Source organism: Enhydra lutris, unplaced genomic scaffold (assembly GCF_002288905.1).
Source record: "Enhydra lutris kenyoni isolate GAN:26980312 unplaced genomic scaffold, ASM228890v2 scaffoldscaffold9, whole genome shotgun sequence".
In the NCBI taxonomy this organism is placed as follows: Eukaryota; Metazoa; Chordata; class Mammalia; order Carnivora; family Mustelidae; genus Enhydra; species Enhydra lutris.
Window position 1 is genome coordinate 6,935,913 of NW_019154093.1, and position 27,246 is coordinate 6,963,158.

Sequence of the window (27,246 nt, forward strand, 5' to 3'; positions counted from 1 at the left end):
CCTCCCCAATGTCCATAACCCAGCCACCCTCTATTCCTTCCCCCTCATCCCCTAGCAACCCTCAGTTTGTTTTGTGAGATTAAGAGTCTCTTACGGTTTGTCTCCCTCCTGATCACGTCTTGTTTCATTTTTTCCCTCCCTACCCCCAATGACTCCCCGCTCAGGTAATTTTTCTATACTGAACTCTGTTCTTTGCCACCATAAGAAAATAAGACTGAGGTTTTCCACTGCCATTTTCCTCTGCTGTGGGAGTTAGTGAATGCCCTCAGGCAAAAATTTTAAAAAGCTGCAAACTCACAATTATTATCACTTCTAGTTGCTGTTTTTCAAGAGTAAGCTCTCCTGTAGCTTCTGTCTGCTTTTGGATCCTTTCCAGTTTCCTTAAATACATTTTTTTCACATATTTTATAATTATTATCTGTGGGAAGATTCAGGAGACCACTTTACTCTGCCACCATTACTGGAAATTCCTCCAGTGGGATGGATTTTAAAATATTAAGGATCTAATATTTGTGAAGCTGAAATACATCTGGGGCTTGGGGAAAAGAATGCAAGATGACTCCCATGTTTCTAGCTTGAATTGAGGGACTAACTATAGTAGTGTCAAAAACTAAGATAGACTACAAAGGAGCAACTTTAAGAAAATAACAGGCAAATTTTGTTTCAGACATACTGAACCTGAAGTGCAGCTGAGAAATTCAAATAGAGACCCAGGGTTGGAATCAAGTTCCCAAAGATAGCAGCTGAAGCCATGGGAATAAACAAGCTTGCCCAAGATGAGCAAGTAAGGCAAGGAAACGGGGCTTAAAAACAAGAATTCCCGAGAATACTTCGGAATAACAATGTTCCTGTAATGAGGAAAAATATCTGTTAATTAAAACTGACCCAGAAATAACAGAGGTAATGGAACTAGTAGACAAAGGTGTTAAAATAATTACTATGATTGTATTCCATATATTCAAAAAACTATAGGAAAGATTGCATGTCTGCTTAAATTAAGGAGAGACACAGAAGATATATTTTTTAAAAGACCCAAATCAGAGGTACCTGGCTGGCTCAGTTAAATGTGCAACTCCTGGTTTTGGCTCAGGTCATGATCTTGAGGTCGTGAGTTCAAGACCCATGTCGGGTTCTGTGCTCAGTGAGGAGCCTATTTGAGATTCTTTACCCCTTCTTCTCCCTCCCTCACTGCTCTTTCCCCCTTCACACTCTCTCTCTAAAATAAATAAATAATAAAATCTTTTACAAAAAGACTCAAATCAAGCTTCTAGAGATGAATATTATTATGTCTAAGATGAAAAATACACTGTAGAAAAAAATTGTTTTGAACCACTGCTGTGATAAAGGTACGTTTACCCTGGCTTATGTATAGGCACACACATAAAAATACACTGTAAAGATTTAATGGCACGGTAGACAATGCAGAAGAAAAGATCAGTAAACTTGAAGACGTATCAACAGAAATGATTCAAAATCAAACACACAGAGAAAAAATGAATGAAAAGAAATTAACAAAGAAGCAGGCTTTATGACAGAATCCTCTTTTCTTGCTTTTCCCATTTTAACCCACTTTCTTTAGTTCATAGTCCCCTTCCTTCATCTTCAAAGCAAGTAATGTTCTATCTGTCTTTCTTCACAGTTATATTGTCCTCTTCTACTTTTAAGGACCTTGTATTTAAATTGGGCCCACCAGAAAATGCAGGATCACCTCCCTATTCTAAAGTCAGCTGTTTAACAACCTTAATTCCAACTGCAATCCTAATTCCTCTTTGCTATGTAACATAACATATTCACAGGTTCCTGAGAGTAGGACATTGACCTCCTTAGGGGGACCATTATTCTGCCTATCATCATGAATAAATCAACAAAAGGAGATAAAATAGAATAAAAAAATACTCAGTTAAATTCAAGGAAGAACATAAAAATAGGGATAAAATGAAAGAAGAATGCATGGGACAAACAGAAATAAATATTTCTGTTTGATAAAGTAGATCTGAATCCAATCACATCAGTCGTCACATTAAATAGTCTATACACCCCAATTAATCAGCAGACATTGTCAGACTGGATAAAAAGCAACATCCGACTATATGCAGTTTACAAGAAATCCACTTTAAGTACAAAAACACAAATAGGTTAAAGGTAAAAACATGGAAAAAGATACATTACACTAATACGAAACAAAAGAAAGCCTGATCGGCTATATTAACATCAGACAAAACAGATTTCAGAGGAAAGAGTATTAACAGAGATAAAGAAGATAATTTTATGATAAAAGGGTCAACTCACCAAGAGGACATAACAATCCTAAACATTTACACAGCTAATAAAACTTTCAAAGTACATGAAGCAGAAACAGATCTAACAGTTAGCAGAAACAGATATATCCACAAATACAGTGTGATATTCCATCCTCTTAACCGATAGAAACTAATAGAAAATAAGGATATAGAAGATCTAAACAAAAGTAACCGATTTGACCTAGTTGACATTATAGAACACTCACCCAACAACTATAGCAGGATACATATTCTTTTCAAATGCACAAGGAATATTTCCCAGGACAGACCATTTTCTGAGCCATAAAACTGATCTTGGTGCATTTAAAAGGATTCAAGGAAGGCACACCATAAGAGACACTGAACTCTAGGAAACAAACAGAGGGGTTGCTGGAGGAAAGGTGGATGGCAGGGAAGGGTAATTGGGTGATAGGCATTAAGGAGGGCACCTGATGTAATGAGCTACTGAGTGTTATATGCAACAGGTGAATCACTAAATTCTACCTCTGAAACTAATATAAAAAATGTTTAAAAAAAAAAAGGATTCAAGTCATATAATGGTCACTGGCTACAATGCACTAAGTTATTGATCAATAATACCACAATATCTGGGACCCCCCCCCAAATATCTGGAAACAACATAACATACATCTAAATAATCCAAGGAAGTAGTCAAAAAGGAAATTTAGGAGTATTTTGAATTGAATTAAACTGTAAACACAAAATATCAAAATTTGTAGGATGCAGCTAAAGTAATACTTAGAAGGAAATTTATAGCACTAAAACTGTTAGAAGTCTCAAATTAACGATTGAGATTAAACCTTAAGAAACTTAAAAAAAGAGCAAATGGAATCTAAATTATGAAGAAGAAATGAAATAATAAGATTAAAGCAGAAATCAATAACATAGAAACACAACAGAGAAAAGGAATGAAACCAAAGTTTCAGTAAGAAAATCTAGCCAGTCTGATGGGGGGAGGGAGGTGGGGAGGGAAAGAGAACACAAATTACCAATACCATGAATGAAAGAGGTAACATTACTCAGGTTCTACCGGTATTACAAGGGCAATAAGGGAATATAGTGAGCAACTTTATGCCAATACATTTGACTACACAAATTCTAAGACACAATCTGTCAAAGCTCACCCAAGCAGAGCTATTATAGATAATCTAAATTGTTATGTATCTATTCTATAGCTTGAATTTATAGTTTAAAATTTTCCTGCAGAGGCGCCTGGGTGACTCAGTTGGTTAAGCACCCAACTCTTGATTTAGGCTCAGGTCATGATCCCAGGGTCGTGAGACGGGGCTCTGTGACTGGCTCCATACTGGGCATGGAGCCTACCTAAGACTCTCTCTCTGCCCCTCCCTCGTGCTCTCTCTATATAAAATAAAGTAAAGATTTCCTGCAAAGAACTCCATGTCCAGATAGCTTCACTGGGGAATTATACTGGGGAATTATACTGAATATTTAAGGAATAAATAGTACCAATTCTACACAAACTTTTCTAGAAAATGAAAGAAGAATAAAAACTTCTCAGCTCATTTTAAAAGGGCAGCATTACTTTGATGTTAAAATAACAGGCTAATATCCCCCATGAACACAGATTCAAAATTCATAACAAAATCTTCGTAGAACTTGGGGCGCCTGGGTGGCTCAGTGGGTTAAAGCCTCTGCCTTCGGCTCAGGTCATGATCTCAAGGTCCTAGGATCGAGTCCCGCATCAGGCTCTCTGCTCAGCACGGAGCCTGCTTCCTCCCCTCCCCCCCTCTCTCTGCCTGCCTCTCTGCCTACTTATAAAAATAAAACAAAATATTTTAAAAAAAAAATCTTAGAACAAATATACAAATCCAGATATACAAAGAACAAATATACAAAAATATACAAAGAACAAAATATACAAAGAAAAAAAATATACAAAGAACAAATATAACAATATCCAGAAAGGATAATATACCACAACTCAGTGGGATTTATCTCAGGAATACAAGATAATTTAACATTCAAAATCAATCAAGTTGTTCACCATGTTAACATACTGAAAATAAAAACCTGTATGACCATGTCAGTAAATGTAAAAAAAAAAAAAAAAAAGCATTTGATGAAACCCAGCATTTATTCCTGACACAAATTCACAACTAGGAATAGAAAAGTATACTTTCACCACTTTTATTCAACATTGTAATAGACGTTCTAGCCAGTACAATAAGCAAGAAAAAGAAATAATAGGCAACCACATTGGAAAAGAAAAAGTAAAATGGTCTTTATTCACAGACAACATGATTATAAATAGAGAAAACCTAATGGAATCTACAAAAAAGCTACTGCAACGAGTAAGTGAGTTTAGCAACGTTTCAGGATACAGGATCAATATACAAAAAGTAACTATTTCTATATACTAGCAACAAACAGAAACTGAATTTTTTACTTTTTTTTTTTAAGATTTATTTATTTATTTATTTTACAGAGAGAGAGAGAGATCCCAAGTAGGCAGAGAGGCAGGCAGAGAGAGAGAGGAGGAAGCAGGCTCCCCACCAAGCAGAGAGCCCGATGCGGGACTCGATCCCAGGACCCTGAGATCACGACCTAAGCCAAAGGCAGAGGCTTAACCCACTGAGCCACCCAGGCGCCCTGAAACTGAATTTTTTAAAACCACTTCTTTAAAAATTCAGTTTTTAAAATGCCAATTATAATAGCACCAAAAATATGAAATATGTGACAAAATACGTACAAGATCTGTACCCTGGAAAGGACAACACACTGCTGAGAAAAATTAAGGATGATGTAAATAAAAGGAAAGATACACTGTATTCATGGATCAGTAGACTCACTATTATTATTAGGCTATCAATTCTCACCAAACTGAGCTACAGCCCCAACATAATCCCAATCAAAATCCCAGAAGACTTTTTAAAAATAAAATGACAGGGCACCTCGGTGGCTCAGTAGGTTAAAGCCTCTGCCTTTGGCTCGGGGAATGATCCCAGGGTCCTGGAATTGAGCCCCAAATCAGGCTCCCCGCTCAGCGGGGAGCCTGCTTCCTCCTTTCTCTCTGCCTGCTCCTCTGCCTACTTGGGACTCTATCAAAAAAAAAATAATAATAATCTTAAAAAAAATAAATAAAATGACAAGATGATTCTAAAATTTATATGGATATATAGAGGGCCTAGAATAGCCAAAAAATGTCTGATAACAGAGAACAAAATTGTAAGATTACATCATCTGAATCATCTAAATAAAAGACTTATTACAAAGCTGTAATTATCTGGGGGCGCCTGGGTTGCTCAGTGGGTTGAGCCTCTGCCTCTGGCTCAGGTCATGATCTCTGGGTCCTGAGATCGAGCTCCGTATCAGGTTCTCTGCTCAGTAGGGAGCCTGCTTCCCCCCTCTCTCTGCCTGCTGCTCTGCCTACTTGTGATCTTTCTCTCTGTCAAATAAAAAATAAAACCTTTATTTTTAAAAAAAAAGAAAAGAAAAAACAAAGCTATAATTATTGGGACACCTAGGCGACTCAGTTGGTAAAGTGGCTGCGGTCATCTCAGGTCATGATCCTGGGGTCCTGGGATCAAGCCCCATATTGGGATCCCTGCTCAGTGGGGAGCCTATTTCTTCCTCTCCCTCTGCCTCTCCCCCTGCTTGTGTCTGCTCTCTTTCTCAAATAAATAAATAAAATCTTTACCAAAAACAAAAACAAAAAAACAGCTATCATTATCAAGACAGTGTAGTGTTAGGGTGCCTGGCTGGCTCAGTTGGTAGACTATATGACTCTTGATCTATGGGTCATAGAGTTCGCTTAAAAAAAAAAAAAAAAAAGAAGTATAGTCTTGTTATAGACAATATATGAATATAAACAAAATGATGGAACCAAAAAAGTCCAGAAATAGATTCGTACACACATGGGTAACTGATTTTCAATAAAGGTAAAAAGCAATTCAGTGGAGAAAGGATTGAAAAAATATGGTGCTAGCACAACTGGATATTCATATGGCAAAAAACAAAACCAAACCCTTCCATCCACAGCTCCCACCATGTACAAAAACATTCTGGACCTAAATTTAAAAACTTAAAACTATAAAACTTTTAGAAGAAAATTTAGGAGAAAAATCTTTCTAAAATACAATACCAAAAGCATGATCTATAAAGAAAAAAATGGATAAACTGCCTAGACACCATCAAAATTAATATCGGCTCTCCAAAAGACACTGCCAAGAGAATGAAAAGACAAGCCACAGATTGAGAGAATATTTACAAATAAAATAGTTGATAAATTACTTATATGCAGAATATATATGTTAAGAGGATAATCCACTTTTTTAAAATGAGGAAAAATATAAACAGACACTTTACAAAAATATATGAAAGGCAAGTAAGCACATGAAAAGATGTTCCACGTCATTAGTCATGAAGAAAACGCAATGAAAAACCACAATGAGCTACTATTACACATCTATTACAATGGCCCAAACTAGACTCACCATACAAAGTTTTGGTGAGAATGTGGAACACCTAGAACTTTTGTACATTACTAATGGGAATGTAAAATGGTACAATTGTTTGGAAAAAACAGTTTGGTGGTTTCTTATAATATTAAATATATACCTACAATATGGCCCAGCCATTCTACTCCCAGGTATCCAAGAGAAATTAAAGTATATCCCTATACAAAGACTTTTATACAAACATTCCTAACAGCTTTATATGTAGCCAAAAATCTAGAAACATTCCAAACATCCAACAACAGGTGACTAGATAAATGATACATCCATACAGCGGAATACTATTCAGCAATTAAAGGGAACCAACTACATATATGTAGTATGTGACACATAGTATAACATGGATGAACGTGAAAACATTAAGTGAAAGAAGCCAGACTCAAAAGACTATGTATTGGGGTGCCTGGGTGGCTCAGTGGGTTAAAGTCTCTGCTTCCGGCTCAGGTCATGATCCCAGGGTCCTGGGATCGAGCCCCGCATCAGGCTCTCCGCTTGGCGGGGAGCCAGCTTCCTCCTCTCTCTCTCTGCCTACCTCTCTGCCTACTTGTGATCTCTGTCTGTCAAATAAATAAGTAAAAATCTTAAAAAAAAAAAAAAAAAAAAAGACTATTACATGGTTCCATTATATGAAAAGTCCACAAGGCAAATTTATAGAGAGAGCAGATTAGTGGATGCCTGGGGCTGGGAGTGGGAGTAGGGAGAGCATAAGGGAAGTTTTTGGGGAGACAGAAATTTAACAAACTGGATTGTGGTGATAATACAAAACTCTATACTTACTAAAATCACTGAACTGTATGCTTAAAAAGAGTAGGGAGGGGTTAAAGCTTTTTTTTTTTTTTTTTAATTTTATTTATTTGACAGTGAGAGAGGGAACACAAGCAGGGGGAGTGGGAGAGGGAGAAGCAGACTTCCCATTGAGCAGGGAGCCCAATGCAGGGCTCAATCCCAGGACCCTGAGAATATGACCTGAGCCGAAGGCAGACGGTTAAAGACTGAGCCACGTAGGTGCCCCCAAAAGAGTGAGTTTTATGATATAGAAATCATACCTCAATAGAGTTGTTAAAAAGAAGAGTATGTAATGTATGATTCCATTTATTTAGAAATTCTAGAAAATCTATAATAAGCTAAAGCAGATTAGTGGTTGCCTAGGGATAAGGGAGGGAGTAGGAAGGACAGATTATAAAGGGACAGGAGGAAACTTTGGGGGTAATGGATATGCTCATTAGCTTTTATTGTGTGTGGTGATGGTTTTATGGGTACACATACGTTAAAACACATCAAACTGTACACTTTAAACATGTACATATAGTTTATGATATGTCAATTACACTTCAATAAAGCCGATTTTTTAGAGTATGGTCTCCACAGAAGAGCAAGCATTCAGTGTGGCTGGAGTGGAAAGCAGAGGGAGTAACAAAAGAGCTGTTCATATAACCAAAAATATATTTGTAATGGCTGCACAATCTCTACTTTCCCCTTATTAGACAAACTGCTTCCATTTTTTAATTAAATAAATAGCACCTCATCATTGTCTTTGAAGCTCTTTATTTAGAATCAGTGCTTTAGAATAGATTCCCAGAAATAGAAGAAGAGTATAAATATTCTTAAGCAAGGCAGGCAGATTATTATTTTTAAAAAAAGAATTTGTTTATTATTTGTTATTATTAATTTTTAAAGAAGCAGGAAGAAGAGGTATGAAGCAAATGATTTTACTTCAGAAACTACAAAGTAGTTTGTAATGAAAATTTGTAGAGGATGATAAAGGTCTGACACCTGGGTGAAATTTCCTTGGGTCATTTTTGCTGACACTTGACAGAAATCATAAAAACCAACCTAATTTCGAAATCACCGTAAGTCATCTAATCATGCCCCAGGTGTCCACACCTGTTTCATCTTCAAAGAAGCTTTATTCAGAATGATGCAAGGCTTCTATACACACTCTTTCTCCGTCTCGCCATTCCTCCCTCCCTCCTTTTCCTGCTTCTTCCTTCTCCCTTCCTCCCAGACCCACTCGGGGCTGCCCTCTCCTAATCAAGCAAGCCAACCCAGTGATTAATACCATAATTCAAGATGACCCGAAAAACCTCCATCACAAGCTACTGCTCTGAGTATCAGAAGCCTGCAGGTCCCACGCAGGACATTCACACCGGTCAGGGTCACACCATCACAGTCCAGCTAGGGGGCCCTCCTTGGTAACACACATGCTACCCAAGTGACTACTAAAGATTGGCTCACAAAAATTGGCCCTTTGACACATTTTGATTTGAGACACAACTGTATTAAAATAAAACAAAAACTATCATTGTCATTAACAAAAATCCTACTACAGTAAAGCCAGTATCTTCCTGCAACAGCAAAGCCAGTGGCATTTAAAGACATATCCCAACCAGTTCTCAGCAACTGAAGCTGAGGCTGGAGAACAGGACAGGGTTTATCTTTGCAGGAGTTAGTTACAAAGTCATGTCTCTTCATAGTCTCCTTAGAGAAACTAAGACTGCCATGAAGTGAGAAAGGGGGAGGGATGACAGGAGGGTTAGCTAAGAAGTAGCTGGTTTTCAGACTTTCTTCCCATGGCTCAAGCTGTGCCAGCTGGCTCTGAGAGCCAATCCACACCAAAACCTGCATCAACTCTGGCTTCCTAAGTTAACAAAGTAGCCAACAAACACATTTTCAAATTCATTTCACACAGTAAAAACCAGATAAGCAGATAAAAGAATCAGAATACTTAGGAGTTTAGAGCAGAAAGTGAGCAGTTAAGGGGGGGAAAGTAAGGAAAAGGTATAATGGTTCAGGCACTAATAACTGTGAGAAGGAACGACACAACTGCAGGGATTTCTGCACGCCCACACACAACAAGAACGCAGCCTGCCCAGTTTTTGTCTTGATGCAACAAGCCAGTCATGTAAGGTTAGAATGGGGGAGTGGAGTGTTGGCGTAGCGGGGGCACTTAGTGTATACATGTGCAAAGATGATACTGGAAGACCGTTGGTCACCAAGGGGTAGGAAAGCCACACAAATTATCCAGGCCAGAGGGCTGGAAGGAGGCCTGGGGCTGAACAATTTTTGGTGAAAGTTATTAGCCTGTCTGCTGCTCAGATAACTAAGAATGAGGATCTGGGGAGAACTAGGCCTGGAGGAATTCCAAACATGTCACAAAATAATAGAAGAATAAATGAACTCTCGGCAAAAATTTCACAAGCCTAAAAGATTACAGGACAGATTTTTTAAAAAACAAAAACAAAGTGATCAAGCAAAAAACTCTGAAAACCCAATCAAAAACTTGGATGATGGGAAACAGAAACTGGGTTTCTGTCCCAGGTTATGCAAGGCTCTTCTCTGTCACTGCCTACACCCCACACCTCTATCTGCTGGTAAGATGTAAGCTCCAGTTTTAGGTAGAGTCAGCAAAAGAATTTTCCTCAGTAAAAAAGGCAGCAGAGAGGTGCCCAGAGGCTCAACTCCTTTATCCTCTCAGTCATCTGTCCCACAGAAAGGCACTGGCTTACAGGGGCGGGAATGCTGTGGTCGTCTGCAAACAGGGAGATGGTGGCGGCAGAGAAAGGAGCACCTCAGTCATCCTAAAGCCAAACCTTACATGTGGGGACACCTAGCTGCACCTTCATGTCCTGAGCTTAGGGAAGAGTCCTCCTCCTTTCACAAAGCTGGGCTGGCAGCCTTAATTGCCAGTGGCTGGACTGCAACAAGGCTTCATGCTCCTCCTGCCAATAACTCAGAGGTTCACAGCACAGAAAGGATACGGTACTGAGACCAAGCAGTACATACCTCTCCTTCTTTCAGCTGATAAAGGGGGATTAATTGGTGACATTCCTTTCACTTTTGGAATAAAGGTTCAGAATACCTGCTCTTAGATACAATATATGTATGTTTCCAAAGGAATGAAGAATGCTACTGAGGACCCAATGCCTTTGGAGGACTGCAGGCATCTCAGGCAAGACAAGAGCAATTCAGGATACAATTTCTTACCACTCTGGATGCAGAGTAGCTTGACCTACCTTAGGGCAAACAGTACAAACTAGAAACTAGTACTGCTAGCCAGCCATCCCTAATTAGAAAGAGAAGATCTGCAATGTATACACTTCTTCCCCTTTCCCTAGTGCTTTAATAAGCAGAAGTTTGAACTACAAGTCCTCTCCTAAAAGAAATACCTACCAGTTCATCATTCTGAATGCACAAGGCAGTGCTAGGCCCCTTACAGAGCTATTCGTGGCCTTCAGGATAAGAAGCAAGCTCCTAAGAGTGGCATAAGGCAGTGCTAGGCCCCTTACAGAGCTATTCGTGGCCTTCAGGATAAGAAGCAAGCTCCTAAGAGTGGCATATAAGGTCAAACGTAATCTGTCTGGAACTGAAGACTTCACTTTGCCCTATTTTTTAAGAGGGCTTGCAGTTCTCAGCAAGTGATGCCAATCTACATAATGCCTCCGTGCAACACTGCACAAAGGTCTCCTCCCAGTCTTGGGGTTCATAATTCAAGTTCAGTGTTCCTCCCCCCATATCCGCCCACTCTCTGTGTTAGACATAAAACTCCAGATCCTGTTCACTAGCAGCAATTTATCGCCACTGTCCACTGCAGGTGAACAAGAAGAAAGAGAACTCCCCAGGCAACACAACCCCAGGATCCTCCTTCCAGTGTACACCTGAAGTCACTAAGGCCCAAATTCACCATCTTCCAGCACACTGTCAGGCCTACATAAACCATATTTCTCTTTTTGCTGGTCTGTTTCTCATTCTACTGATCATGATTATCTGGGCAGTGTGCTGGAGCTGGCTCACCTGAGCGGGCTGTGCCTGTATCTCCCAACTCTCTATTCAGTGATTCATGTTGGCAGTTCCAAACTGGTCACTGGTGGTTTTATTTATATCATGGAAATTGGCAAAGTCTACAACTCAGGGCTTCTGTTTCTGTTTATGTTTAGGGAGGGGGGAATACCCAATTGTTAAACATTTACTACACCACAATGCTTTCCCTGAATGATTTATACTTCCTCTCCTGCGAGACCTATCTTCCTTTTCTTTTCACCCAAAATTCCATTGAATCACCTAGAATTTCTCTTCCATAATCAAAAATCACCTGGATGCGCAGTCATTTCATGTTTTGTTCCCTAGACCTCCTGCAGGACAGGCTACAGAATTTGCAAGATACAGTACAAAATGAAAATGTGGGGTTCCTTGTTCAAAAAATAGTATTAAGGGAGCACCTGGGTGGCTCAGTCAGTTAAATGTCTGCCTTCGGCTCATGTCATGATCCCAGAGTCCTGAGATGGAGCCTCACATTGGGCTCCCTGCTCAGCAGGGCATCAGCTTCTCCCTCTGCCTCTGCCTACTGTTCTGCCTGCTTGTATTATTTCTTTCTCTCTCTGTCAAAAAAATAAATAAATAAATAAAAGCTTTAAAAAAGATAGTATTAAGAATTTCAAGACAATGGAGTGCCTGGGTGGCTCAGTCAGTTAAACACCTGCCTTCAGCTCAGGTCATGATCCTGGGGTCCTGGGATCAAGCCCCGCATTGAGCTTCCTGCTCAGCGGAGAGCCTGCTTCTCCCTGTGCCCCTCCCCCGGCTCATGGTCGCTCTCTAATAAAAATAAATTTTAAAAATCTTTAAAAAAAATTTCAAGACAAAAACAGCAGAGCATTAAACTAAGAACAGGGCCCAAGTGTCCGGACTCGGACAACTGTACAGGTCCCATGCCCATATAGTGGTCCCTGACTACCTATCCTTAACTGTGAGTGTGCCCTTCCCTGAGGATACTATTTCCTATGTAGCTCTGCGGTATGAGGGCTCCTTACTCTCCCATACTTCAGGATTGAAGGCAGGTTCGTGTTTTATTTGCTCCCCTCCCCAGTGCCTTTGCATATCATTCCTCTTCTAGCTTTCCCATAAAACCTCTCCCTTCTGTCATCTTACTGCATTTCAACTCTCACCACAGCTGTCCTCTCCCAACTGCCTTACTCCTCCTCCTACTTTGCTGAGGGCTTTGACATCGGGCTCTCAAAACTTCTCTTTACCCAAGTCCCTGCCTAAAGAGTAACAGGGTCAAGAGGATAGACTCCGGATAGAATCAGACTGCCTGGGTTCAAGTCCCGCTACTACCATATACGAGCTATTGTTGCCTTGGCCATGCTTCTTAACCTTTCTTTTCCTAAGTTTCCTCGTTTCTAAAATAGAGAAGACTAACAGTACTTCACTGGATTTCTTGTATAGATTAATAGTTAGAATATGTAAAGGATTCAGAATGGTACCTGCCACATAGTGAGTGCTCACTCAGTAAACATTAACTATTGCTATCATCACCATCAAGTCTAAAGTCTACCTCTATGTCTACATTGATAACTCATGTAATACATATTTTGAGCTTCCTGAGTTGTTTGAACTCCTTGTCTCCAATCAGTTCCTACTCTACCCTGCCTCTGCAACCCCCTTCCTTTTAGCTACACCTAGATCCTATAATCACCAGAACTTCTCCACTTCCAAAATCTTAATATCCCATCCCCTGATGACTACTTCCAGTCTTCCAGAACACACATGCCCCTTGTATCTGTCTCCCATGATGGAAAGCTCTGAATGCCAAACTCCTCTATCATATCTCGGTCAGCCCCTCCTACATCTGCCTCTTCTTACAGTCTCTCCTTAATCCACTCTCTTGACAATAACCTTAATTTCCACACCCCAATTTCTTCCTGCACAAGACTGGCAAAGTTCCTATCTTGGGTAAATCAAACTATCAGCCTTATCTTGATAGGGTTGCTGAGAGCTACTGTGGAGACTCACGTGACTGCAGAGATAGGTACCAATGTGATAAATTCGTAATCTCCTACCACCAATCTATTTCCTTACTTGCTTGGCCATCTCCTTCCCTTCACAATGGCCATTTCTCTCCAAACCTCTAATTTTCCTGCCCATTACCTACCTGTGCCCACTCCACCTATCTCTGTTTCTATTCTTAGGAAATGATCTACCCTACTTCAGAAGAACACTCGTTTGACTAGAACGACAACTTCCTCCTACTAAACCTATAATCCCACCTTAGCCACACCGGTATTCACCAATTCTTCCTTCTTATCAAGATGAAGATGTCTCTCCACCCACTTAAAGCTAAATCCTCTGTGCGCTGGATTCTAACCCACTTGCCCTGAAGACAGTGGTTCTCGATGTGTGCTTCTCAGACTAGCAGCACCAGCACTCTGCAGGAACTTGCTGCAAATGCAAATTCTCAGGCCCCTCTCTAGACAAACTCTGGAATTGGGGCCCAGCAATCTGTTTGTTACAAGGCCTCCAGGTGATTCTGATGGATGCTAAAGTTTGAGAACCACTGCTCTAAGGAATTATTTGTTGTTTACCCCTTTTCCTGTATCTTCAACCTCTTTCAAGGCAATGGTTCCCTTGCTTGAAGAGCCTCCTATCCGATTCCTCCCCATACATTCTTGCCCCTCTCCAATCTACTGACCATACAGCAACATATCTGATCAAGTTATCCCCTACTTAAAATTCTTTGGGGCACCTGGGTGGCTCAGTGGGTTAAGCCTCTGCCTTCGGCTCAGCTCATGATCTCAGGTCCTGGGATTGAGCCCCACATCGGGCTCTCTGCTCAGCGGAGAGCCTGCTTCCCCTGCCCCCCACCTGCCTGCCTCTCTGCCTACTTGTGATCTCTGTCAAATAAATAAAATTTTTTAAAAAATTCTTTAATGACTTCTCACTGATCTGAAGAGAAAGACCAATATCTTAAGAAGGCCTCAATGTTCTCCACAGCTAGCAAGCCTCCTCATACACCTCTGGGTCACTTTGTCGTGTAAGACGAGCCTCTTTCAACTTCCTGGTCTTGCCATGCTCTAGGGCACCCAACAAACTTAGAAATTGTTCTTTCTCTGCCTAAAATACTCTGCCTGACTCTTTTCCAAACTCTTTCTACGTCAAGTCTCAAAGCACACCTTCTTTACTTAAGTGTACCTAACCTTACCCCTTAGTCTCAGTTAGGTCCCTGTTAGATGCTCTGATAGAACTCTGCACTTACCCTCTCAAATCCACATCCAACTTATAATTATTTAATTATAATAATTGTGTTGTCATTTTCCTTGGCAGAGCATAAGCTCTGTTGGCGCAGAAATCATGTCTATCTTGTTTATTATATTTCTAGTGTATACCTTCCACAGAGTAAATGTGTAGTAAATGTCTACCTACTGACTGAGCCTCTGCATACACTGTGCCTCTGTCCAGAACGTTTTTCACTATCTTTAATCTCCCAGTGAAATCCGACATATCCTTCAAGAAATAAATTAAAGATGGTTGCCAGAGGGGAGGTGGCTGGTGGGAGGGATGGGGGAATGGGTGAAGGGGACTAAGAGTACCCTTACCTTTTTTTTTTTTTTTTAAGATTTTATTTATTTATTTGACAGACAGAGATAACAAGTAGGCAGAGGCAGGCAGAGAGAGGGAGGAAGCAGGCTCCCTGCTGAGCAGAGAGCCCGATGTGAGGCTCAATCCCAGGACCCCGAGATCATGACCTGAGCCGAAGGCAGAGGCTTAACCCACTGAGCCACCCAGGTGCCCCAAGAGTACCCTTATCTTGATGGGCATTGAGTAATATACGGAACTTCTGAATCACTATATTGTACACCTGAAACTAAACTAACACTGTATGTTATTACACTGGGCTTAAAATTTTAAAAAAGAAGATTATAATCTAGTATAAGTAATAAACACTTAAAAAGAAAAAGGAAGGCGCCTGGGTGGCTCAGTGGTTAAAGCCTCTGCCTTCGGCTCAGGTCATGATCTCAGGGTCCTGGGATTGAGTCCCGCATCAGGCTCTCTGCTCAGCAGGGAGCCTGCCTCCTCCTCCTTGTCTCTCTCTGCCTGCCTCTCTGCCTACTTGTGATCTGTCTGTCAAATTAAAAAAAAAAAAAAAATCTTTAAAAAAAAAAAAAAAAGAAAAAGGAAAGACATTAAACGTTTCTGTGAAGTCTTCCCTGCACATCCGTACCACCTGCCTGATCAAGTGAATCACTTCCTACTTTCTGTTCCTACTAAATTGTGTACGTAACTCTACTAATGCGATAATTACACACTATTGTAAATACCTATCTTTGTGTCTGAGTCTCCACTAGACTGTCAACTCCCTGAGGGTATGGACCACATCTTGTTCACCTTTGTATCTCTAGTGCTTAGAAAGAGACCTCATGATGACAACAGACATCTGAATGTTGATGGGCACATTAAACCTAAGATTATATCTCTAATATCTCACTGAAAGGTTTTTTCCTAATATTAAATCTGGGTTCCAATTCTAGGCTTGTTATTCATTAGCTGCATGATCAAACTGTTTAACCTCTCTGGACCTCGGTTTCCTCACTAGGGAAATGGGGCTAATAATACCAACCTAGAAATACTGCTATGGAAATTAAACAAAATGACACTGTACAACAATTAGCACACATAGTGCCTGGCATGTAGTCGCCTCCCCACTCTGGCTTCAACTTGATAGAAACAACTAGGACAAAACAAATACAAAAATAAGTCACAGCAATCAAGGCAAGCTGAGCACAGAGTGAGTCACTCCTTTTAATCATTTGCCTAGGAAGATCAACAATGAAAAAACATAATAAGCAGAATAAACTCTACTGGTGGTAGCCCCCTTGGCATATAAAGCTGGGTAAGAACTCCCCCACAGACCTCTTGGCTCATGGCCACAACTGGCTCCCTAGCCCAGCAGGCCAGGTCTTAGTCTGTGGCGCCAGGAATGGCTACCTTGACTGGAACAGACACTACCCCATGAGGAATGTGTGTGCATGTGGGAGATGGGGAAGGGGGAGAAGAGCCTGAATGCAACCACATCTATCAAGTGTTTTGCAATCTGGCAGAAAATACTAGAGCATTGTTGGTGAAGACAGTCCCCACACAACTGCACCTACCTGTAGCCAAGAACCACCTCAGACTAGATAATGAGCAGATTTCTGCTTTTACCAAGACAATGGTCAGACCTGCATGCAGTGAGCATCTCCGAGGTCCAATTATGCTTGTACATCTGGGCAGCACCCGCAAATACGACGCCCCGCAGCTTCATACACACACTCCTCAGCACAGAGTGCTGCCCACAAGCGCCAGCTTCACTGCTCATGTGTGCCAAATATATGAGCAGATTTAACAGTTTCTCTGCTCCTTCTTCATAATGTGCTTACCTCTGCAGAACCGCTGGTGTTCGGACGACCTACTTCCTTGGAGTCATTCATTTCATGCTGTGTCACTGCATGTGTAGTTACTTCTTCACTGGGACCATCTCTCTTCCAAAGCTTCCTGGGTAAGCTATGATGGCCACCAGAAGATACAGTAGGTCTGAGTGGAGCTCTGGATGCACTCTGTCTCCTCCAAGATGTCCTGCTCCAACCTAGCCCCAGAATATGTGGTACATCATCTTCAGGGGGAAAGCCCAAATCATCTGCAGTTTGGAATTTTTTAAAAAACACCAGCATGGAATTGGAAGAGTCGGTCCTGAAAGTGCGGCAGCTCTGGGGCCTGCTGCAGTCTGCCTGAATGCACATCCCTTCTGACCACCAAAAGGCATGGCAGGCAGGGTCCTGGCAGCAGGCAGCCCAACACAACTGCAGAGAGGAGGTTCCTTCAAGAAGCTGGAGGTGATTTTCTCCCCCAGATCTCAGGCCAACTCCAAATTCTGTCTTCGCCTGCTGGCACCTGCTCTCACTGGCATCTAAAAACAAGGAATGAAAACATTTCAAGATGTAATAAAAACAGACAACTGCTCTGTAAAGAGCCCTGAACACCAACATTTAAGGCTATTTTGAAGACTGATTTTTAAGAGAGTGGGAAAGCTGTCTAGCAAGTGGAACAGAAGAAGCAAAATAGTGTTTTTTGGCTCAAGATACTTTAGCTTATAGAAGTACTGTTCCACATTCATCACTGGTTCCCCTTCTCAATGAGTCTGTTCCACATAGACCTTTCCTACAGAACTCCAGTTCATGAAACAGAAAAAAACAAAACAGCTATCCTGGTAGAAGTGTATGGAGGGGTGGGGGGAGTCCCACCACTTAACCTTCCACTCACATCCTGCCACTTCTCAGGGACAGTGTGACCACTATGGGACCAGAAGAACAGGTAGCGAAACTGGATGGAATAACTACCCCCTCCCCTCGAACCGGCAGCAACACAAACTGAGTACTCTTAACCTCTTACAGGTTATAGGTTCATCCATTTTCTAACCACCCGTTTGCCAGAGAAAGGCAGTTTTGCACATCACGGTATCAGCCAGAGCAGTAGTCAGATTACCAAGAAATTTAATCATGAGCTGGATTCTGCTAGAATGAACTTCCTACTGACAAGTCATGTCATGGTAAGAAATAAAGGAACAGAAGTACAACAGTGACCTACTGTAGTTAACCTAAATAACTTGGTCCAAAATTCTAGCTAATGTTGCTTCTGCATAAACTCTAGGCTACTGAATTACTTCAGGTGTGGCATTAATTTTCCTGAAGTATTACCTCACTTCTGTCTTCTCAGATGCAGAAAAGTCAAAGCATGTTCTAAACAAAAACTGTTATAGAGTTCATTTTAAGGTCTTAGTTATATAGGTATCTGCGCCCAAATATGGTCAAGGTTATACGGAGCCAGAACCAGGGTGAGGCAAGATAGGTGCCTCAGGCACAAAATTTAAGGAGGTGCGCATTCTCAGACTCATGTAAGCACGGAGCTGGCTTACCCGATCTTGAGAGTGAGTGCCTCCTTAAATTTTGTGTCCTAGGTGTCTCCTTCGTCACCCCTGCCCTGGCCCTGGGGTTAGAATGTAAAAGATATTTTAAAGTTACATACAGAAAATATGCAGTAGAATCAAAACACCGAAGATACACGGATAATCCTGTCTGCATGTACACAGAACTGAAAGGGGGCTCTGACTAACCAAAGCAACAATGTGATAATCAGCCAAAGCCAACCTGACTCCCGGGAAATACTAACAAAATGTCCAGCAGACTAAATGTGGACACCAGTCAAATGAGAGAGAAAAGGAAAAAAAAGGCAGGCTTCTGGATTACTGAGCAGGCGCTGTGGAAGCCAATCTGCCATTGTTCATTAAAAGAAAAGAGAGAGACTGGCACAGACCTAACACCAGACAAGGCAATTTAGAAACCTAGAAAAAATAGAACTTCCTTAAGAAAAATGAAGAAATAGCAACTACGAAAAAAAAAATGAAGCTACCAAGAGCTACAGAAATACCCCTCATATCCTTATCCACCTTCCCACACAGTAGCCAATGGTATGAATCTTGGGAACAGCTATCTGAGTATACAGACTGTGTTGAAATCAATAAATGGTTACCTCAGTAACTACTGTCAGTCACCTTTATACCAATTTTCCATCATTCTTCTCAGAATAATTCTCTCACATTTAACATAGTGAGGAGGTCCACACAGATGAAAATAACCTGCACTTTTCTGTACGCCACTATTACATTTAATTTTTAAAATGTACCATGATACCCACTTTTGCCCCTGCAGAACAAATTGCCATAGGACTTGCCCTCACATCATGAACAACTAGAAAACTAGACTATATGAAACAACTGTTTCTAGACAATGAGCAACAAGTGGTCCAGGACTGTGATCCCAAAGAGGAAGGATACAAACAGGTAAGCCCTACGACCGCCCTGGCTTTCTGTATGGAAGTGCGCTCCAGACAGTAGCACAGGGAAAGAGAGCCGAAGCAGACTAGGGCAGACTTGCTGAGTTGAGGAAACAGAGTTTCAGGTGACTGTGACGGCTGGAATTTTGGAACGAACAACCAGAAAGGAGGAAACAACACAGAGAAAAAGCTCCCAATATCTGGATAATGGTCCCTTTCAATCTTTGACTGAATACTAATTTACCCCAATTATGGGTTGAGACAACAAGAGGGAAATTAGAAAATATTTTTAACTGAATGAAAATGAAAACATAACCTATAAAAATCCATGAGATGCAGTTAAAGCAGTGTTTAGAGGGACAGTTATAGTTGTAAATGCTTATTTTAAGAAAATAAGAAAAGTCTAAAATTGATGATCTACATAGATACACAGGGAGAAGGCCATATGATGACAGAGGCAGAGACTGCTACAAGCCAAGGAATGCCAACGATTGATAGTGACCACCAGACGCTAAGAAAGTCAAGGAAGGGATCTACCCAGAGTCTCAGAAGGTACCAACCCTTTATTTTGGACTTCTAGACTCCGAAACCATTGGCTTCTCAGAATTTTCTGCCCTTACCTAAGAGAACAGTTAAGAAGACAGAGGGCTCCAAGACTACCAAGAGTACACATCCAGGGACCACTGACATTTAGGTATGTGGCTGTGATCTTTACCCAGACTGAATGGAGACACCTGGATTCATTCAGTGGACATGCACAGGGACATGATGCTGGAAAACAATGGGAATCTGAGGGGCTTTTCTTTTTTAAACCAAAATTAACTGCCCAACTGGAGCAAGGGGTAAAGCCCTGGATGGAGGTGTGAAAAGTTCTGCCAGGTTTCTGTATAGTCTAGGAGTACTGGTTTGAAACAAAAGCATCAGTCCTAAAGCAAAATATTTCTGAAGGATCAGCTCCAGAAGAGTGAACATAAGGTGTCATCACTGATACAGGCCTGGAATGGGAGAAAAGAAGTTCCCCAGAGAAGCAGCACTGTAATGTGACAAAGTCTTTAAATATAATTCCTCCTATATCAGCCATCAGAAAAATCTTATAGGTGAGATAACTCATTTATGTACAGAATGTGGGATAGCCTTTATGAACAGCTCATTTCCTTTAAATCATCATAAAATTCACATAAGCAAACAACCTTACAGATGTACTCAATGTGGAAATTTCTCAAGAAGGACTCAACAATTATTAATTACCAGAGAACTCATTGTAGAGAAACCCCATCAATGCAATGTATGTGGAAAAGCTTTCAAAAAGAACTCTACCCTTTTTTTTTTTTTAAGATTTTATTTGTTTATTTGATAGAGAAGAGAGAGGGAACACAAGCAGGGGGAGTGGGGGAGGGAGAAGCAGACTCCCCGCTGAGCAGGGAGCCCGATGCAGGACTCAATCCCAGGACTCTGAGATCATGACCTGAGCCGAAGGCAGACGCTTAATGCCTGAGCCACCCAGGCACCGAACTCTATCCTTTTAAGCCATCAGAGAACTCATACCAGTCAGAAACCCTATGTACGTAAAGACTAGGAAAAGCCTTTGCTCAGAACCCAGCCCTTACTCATTATGAGAATACACAGTGGAGAAGAGTCTTTCAAATGTAATGAATATGGGAAAGCTTCCAGGGATAATTCCTGGTGGAACATCAAAAAATCCATACTGGTAAGAAACCATATTGGTGTAGCGAACGTGAAAAAGCCTTTAGGAAGAACTCAACCCTTATTAGTCATCAAAGAATACATACAGGAGGGACACCTACATGGCTCAGTCAGTTAAGCGACCGACTCTTGATTTCAGCTCAGATCTTGATCTCAGGGTTGTGAGACGGAGCCCCGCATCAGGCTCCACAGTGGAGCTTGCTTAAGATTCTCCCTCTTCCTCTGCCCCTCCCCTGCCTCTAACAACAACAATAAAAAAAAAGAATACATATAGGAGAGAAACCGTATCACTGAAATAAATGTGGAAAATCTTTCAGGTAGGGGCGCCTGGGTGGCTCAGTTCTTAAGCGTCTGGCTTGTGCTCCCTCTCTCGCTGTCGTGTTCTCTCTCTGTCAAATAAATGAATAAAATCTTAAAAAAAAAATCTTTCAGGTATATATCATTTGCTAGACATCAGAAAACTCACAGTGAAAATAAACCCTATTGGTGTAAATGACTGTGGGAAAGCCTTTGTGAAGAGTTCATTGGATATGAGAGAATTCATACTGGACAAAAATCCTATCATTGCAAGAAATACAGGAAAGTCTTCAGGCACAGGCCCGGCCTTGCTGAACATCAGAGAATCCATATAGAGGAAAACTTCAGAAATGTAATAAATATGGGAAGACTTTTCCCAAAGCTCATTCCTTAAACAACATAAGAAAATTCATAACAAAGAGCCACCAAATGTAGTTAGTGTGGTAAATCACAAAGAAAGGGTTTATTCCTTCGAGTATCAAAGAAGAGACATTCGATAAATTATAAATTTAACAAAAATATTCTGTGCAGGGACGCCTGGGTGGCTCAGTGGGTTAAAGCCTCTGCCTTTGGCTCAGGTCATGATCCCAGAGTCCTGGGATCGAGTCCCACATTGGGCTCCTTGCTCGGCAGTGAGCCTGCTTCTCCCTCTGCCTCTGTCTGTGCTCCCACGCTCGCTCTCTCTCTCTAACAAATAAATAAATAAAATCTTTAAAAACAAAAAACAAAAACAAAAAAAATATTCTGTGCACCTCCATGCCAAAAAACTTCTCACTTATAAAGATTTCATTATAGTATGGTTTGTACTGGTGAAATATTTGAAAAACTTCAAGTCTATAAGTATGCAAATAGTATAGAATACCGTGCAGCAACTGAAAACAATGAGGTAGAATTGTATATACAACAAGAGAAATAGCCCCATGAGGGGTGCTGGGATGGCTCAGTCAGTTAAGCGGCCGGCTTTTGGTTTCAGCTCAGGTCCTGATCTCAGGGTCCTGGGATCAAGCCCCATTAGGGGCTCCACACTCAGTAGGAAGTCTGCTTGAATATTCTTTCTCTCTCTCCTCTCCCTTTGCCCCTCCCCCAGCTCACATGTGTGTATGTGTGTGTGTGTGTGTGTGTGTGTGCTCTCTCTCTCAAATTAAATAAATAAATCTTTAAAAAAGAAAAGAAATATTCCAATGATATCTTAAATTAAAAACCCAAGTTGCAGGGGGCACCTGGGTGGCTAAGTCGGTTAAGTGTCTGACTTCAGCTTAGGTCATGATCTCTAGGTCCCGGGATCGAGCCCTGCTTCAGGCTCCTCTCTCAGTGGGGACTCTTCTTGTCCCTCTCCTTCTGCCCCATCCCCTGCTCATGCTCGCTTGCTCTCTCTCTCTCTCTCAAATAAATAAAATCTTAAAAAAAATTTTTTAATTTAAAAAGCAAGTTCACAAAAAATATATATATGATGCTCTTATTTATATTTTTTAAAACAAACCTTTCTTTGTTTCTACATATATATTATATACATTGCAAAGGATCTGGAAAAATGAAGACCAAACATTAACAGCCAAAAACAATTTTTTTTCAACAATGATCTGCGCTTTCATCATAAAAGCTGGAAAAGAGTTAATTATACCCAAAATAAGTTGAGAAAAGAAAAGATAAAGATAAGAGTAATCAAGGAAACAGAAAACAAAAAGTAGAGAAAATCAATGAGACCAAAATCTGGTTGTTTGAAAGATCAACAAAACTGATAAAGCTCTAGTCAGACCAATGACAGAAAAAAGACAACAGTCACAAATTAACAATATCAGGAATGGAAAAAGAGATATCACATCACTACTGATTTAACAAACCATGAGCAGCAAACTATGGCTCACAGGCCAACTCCAGCTACTATTATTGTAAATAAAGTTTTATTGGAATATAGTCACACTCATTTATTTATATTGTCTACAGCTCTTTTTTGCTCCCCAATAGCTAAGTTTTTTTAAAAGATTTTATTTATTCATTTGAGAGACAGAGTGAGCAAGAGAGAGAGAGCACACAAGCAGGGGGAGAGGAAGAGGGAGAAGCAGGCTCCCCTGCAGAGCAGGGAGCCCAATACAGGGCTCAATCCCAGGACCCCGAGTCACAACCCATGCTAATGGCAGACACCCAATTAAATGAGCCACGCAGGCACCTCCACAATGGCAGAGTTAAGGAGCTGCAACAGACTTTTATCTTAAGATTCACAAAGCCTAGGGGTGCCTGGTTGGCTCAGTGGGTTAAAGCCTCTGCCTTCAGCTCAGGTTATGATTCCAGGGTCCTGGGAAGCTTCCCAAGACCGCTTCCCCCCGTCCCCCGCTCTCTCTGCCTGCCTCTCTGCCTACTTGTGATCTCTGTCTGTCAAATAAATAAATGAAATCTTTAAAAAAAAAAAAAAAAAAAGACTCACAAAGCCTAAAATGTTTACTATCTGGCACTTTAAAAAAGTTTGCCAACCCCTGGTCTAAGAGAATGTACTTTTGTTTGAGTTATTATTAATTAATGAGTACAGCCTAAATTTGGATGTTAACTTATAGAAGACTGATGGGTTACAAATGATTTTGATTTTTACAGAGATGCAAATTATTTCTGTCTAGTAAAAGATAACCTCAAAAGTTTAATTAATTAGGCACCTTTTCTTCCCACCTAGCTATTATCTTTATTTCTTTATTCATTCATCCATTCAACAAATATTACGGTGCATTTGTTTCACACCAGGCATTGCTTTGATGGAGCTTAGAATTTGGATGGGGAGACAGAAATTAAACAGACACAATAATGAATGTAGGATTGCAAACTAATATAAGTGCTCTAAAGAAAACAAATTCAGTCTTGGGGCACCCGACTGGCTCAGTTGTTAAGCATCTGCCTTTGGCTCAGGTCATGATCCCAGGGTCCTGGGATCGAGCCCCACATTCGGCTCCCTGCCCAGCGGGAAGCCTGCTTCTCCCTCTCCCACTCCCCCTGCTTGTATTCCCTCTCTCGCTGTCAAATAAAAAAAACCTTAAAAAAAAAAAAAGAGAGAGATTCAGTCTTTACAGAATAAAGGTAGATAAATTTGGAATTTACTGAACAGATACATTATCACATATGTGACATACTAGCAAAGATATTCACTGTAGGGGCGCCTGGGTGGCTCAGTCAGTTAGGCATCCAACTCTTGATTTTGGCTCAGGTCATGATCTCAGGGTCATGATCTCAGGATTGTGAGATCAAGCCCTTTGTAGGGCTCCACACTCAGAATGGAGTGTGCTTGAGATTTTCTCTCCTCTTCCTCTGCCCCTCCCCCTACCCACACTCACTTGCTCTCTAGCTCTCTTTCTCAAACAGTAAATAAATAAAATCTTTTTTTAAAGGATTTTCTTGGGCGCCCGGGTGGCTCAGTGGGTTGAGCCACTGCCTTCGGCTCAGGTCGTGATCTCAGGGTCCTGGGATCGAGTCCTGCATTGGGCTCTCTGCTCAGCAGGGAGCTTGCTTCCCTCTCTCTCTCTGCCTGCCTCTCTGTCTACTTGTGATCTCTCTCTGTCAAATAAATAAAGAAAATCTTTAAAAAAAAAAAAAGATTTTCTTTATTTATTTGAGAAAGAGAGTGAGAGAGAGCATGAGAGGGAAGAAGGTCAGAGGGAGAAGCAGACTCCGCATGGAGGTAGGAGCTCGATGCTGGACTTGATCCCAGGACTCCAGGATCATGACCTGAGCCAAAGGCAGTTGCTTAACCAACTGAGCCACCCAGGCAATAAATAAAATCTTTAAAAAAAAAGATATTCACTATATGTTGCTTGAAATGAAAAAATACTGGAACTAACTTTTAAACTTCTCAATAGAGACCAATTAAATAAATTAAAGAAGATCCATGCAGTTATGGAGATGAATAAGGCTACTCTATATAGTACTAGTATGCAGTGATATCCAGAATACACTATGTAGAAAAAGAAAAGTTCAGAGCAGTGTGTCTAGTATGCTACAATTTGTGTGTGTGGGGGGAAAGAATATAATGTTTATGCATATATGCATAGACTATTTTTGGAAGAATAGTCAAGAAGTTGGCATGGTTGCCTTCAGCAGGGGAAAGGAGGTAGCTCGAGAGACTGAAGTGAGAGACTTGTTTGTTCACGAAATACCCTTTTTTACCTTTTGAATTTGTACAATGTACATGTATTATCTTTTGAAAGATAAATTTTAAAAATGTAAATAAACAGAAATGTCGATGGCTTCCAAGGGCTCTTAGGGTGATAACCAAAATCCTTAACATAAACTAAGAAGATCCTGTATGATCTAGACCATATCTACCTTTCTGGCCCCACCTTGTAGCAGTCTCTCCCTCAGTCATTATGTTCCAACCCACCAGCTTTCTTTCAATCCTCAAATGGACTACGCTCCTTCTCCTAGCTGGGCTCTGCGCATGCTGCCCGCTCTGCTGGGAACTCTCTTACCTCCCTTCTTTGCCCAGTAAGCTCCACTTATGAGATCTCAGTTCAACCATCATTGCCTCAGAGACGCCTCCATGCCAAGTCAGGTCTCTCCATTTATACACTCTTTAGGCCCAGTCGCCCCTTTCCTTTAAAGCAATTATTGCACTTACAAAATTACATTTCTTGTGATCATCTGCTCAGTGTTTTCCCCACCACCACACTGTAAGCTCGAGGATGACAGGGCCATGTCTGTTTTGTTTTTTTCTCTCTCACTACTATACCCCCAATTCTGGCATGGCACTTAGCACATTACACTGTAGGTGCCCCAAAATATCTTTCTGAATGAATGCACAGATAAAGGCATTTATGCATATGGAGGAAACCAGAGGGCCTGGTATCAGGTAGGTCATACTAAAGACATCCAGGCCGATGACAAGACTTCAAACAGAGATGAGGCCCATATGCCACAATAAATGGGGGGGGGGGGGGGGGGAGTGAATGATGGTTGGTAGATGAGTAATGACTAGAGGTAGGAAGTGGTATAAACCTTAACGAGCAGAACTTTTACATGACACTGGAGGAGTACTGTTCCAGAAGTGACAGTGAGAAATGATGAGGACATCAGTTCCACCTCCAAACTCAGGGATACATGGGAGATAGAAGGATGAGCAACCATCGCCTGCAGGCTGGAGGGAAAATGAAGTCCTTCTCCAAGAGAAACCAAGGTCTCAGAACATTCTCCCTATCTAATGTCTTAACTGATAAGTTTGAGTCTAGAGAGGGTTTAATAACTCAATGGATTCTTGTCACAGTTAAAAAGTTGAGAAGGGAGGGGTGGTAAATGTGAGTTGAACAGCACAAAGTCATACAGGAATGTCAAGTCAGACTCACGCAAATCACAACGGTTAAGGCACTTCCTAGCAAGAAAAAAGGAGAGGATGGAAAGTTATGATGATGAACTGATGACAGGGTTGCTGCTTATCCAGCCTCAGTATAAATGGTGAAAACTTTGAGGCAAATCACAGAGAATTTCTGTGGAATCTGAGGGAACAGATTTAGACTCAGGGGAAATGGTCAAGGAAATTTATGGGAATTACTAGGTTGAAAGGAAAGGAGCAAAAAATCCTAATTTCCTGGTTGTTGCTAGCAGCTCTTGTCAAATTCACATCTTTGAAAGAAGAGGAGATAAAAGTGGGAGTGGATGGGGGTTAGCTACAAGACTGGTTTGCCCTGCAAGGGTCTTTCACTTCCATGGCTCCCTGAAGAATGTCACGTAAGCTACAACTATCTGGTAGTATAAAAGAGAAACATTTTATTTTTAAAAAATTACTTATTTATTTATTTGACAGAGATAGACATAGTGAGAGAGGGAACACAAGCAGGGGGAATGGGAGAGGGAGAAACAGGCTT

General features: G+C 41.0%; 1 protein-coding gene across 2 annotated transcripts in view; it reads right to left on the minus strand.

Annotated features, from left to right (window-relative positions):
* Positions 1-27,246, minus strand: part of LOC111143194 (KIAA0319 like) — an 89,049-nt gene that overhangs the window by 41,243 nt on the left and 20,560 nt on the right. The window contains exons 1-2 of one of the 2 annotated variants that reach the window (XM_022496730.1): positions 18,495-18,506; positions 16,963-17,489 (exon numbers count right to left, since the gene is read on the minus strand). In XM_022496730.1, the coding sequence (XP_022352438.1) occupies positions 16,963-17,322 (360 nt within the window). In that variant the 5' untranslated portion in view covers positions 17,323-17,489; positions 18,495-18,506. Of the gene's footprint in view, positions 1-16,962; positions 17,490-18,494; positions 18,507-27,246 lie in introns of those variants that run through there. The other variant, XM_022496729.1, reaches the window with a different exon arrangement.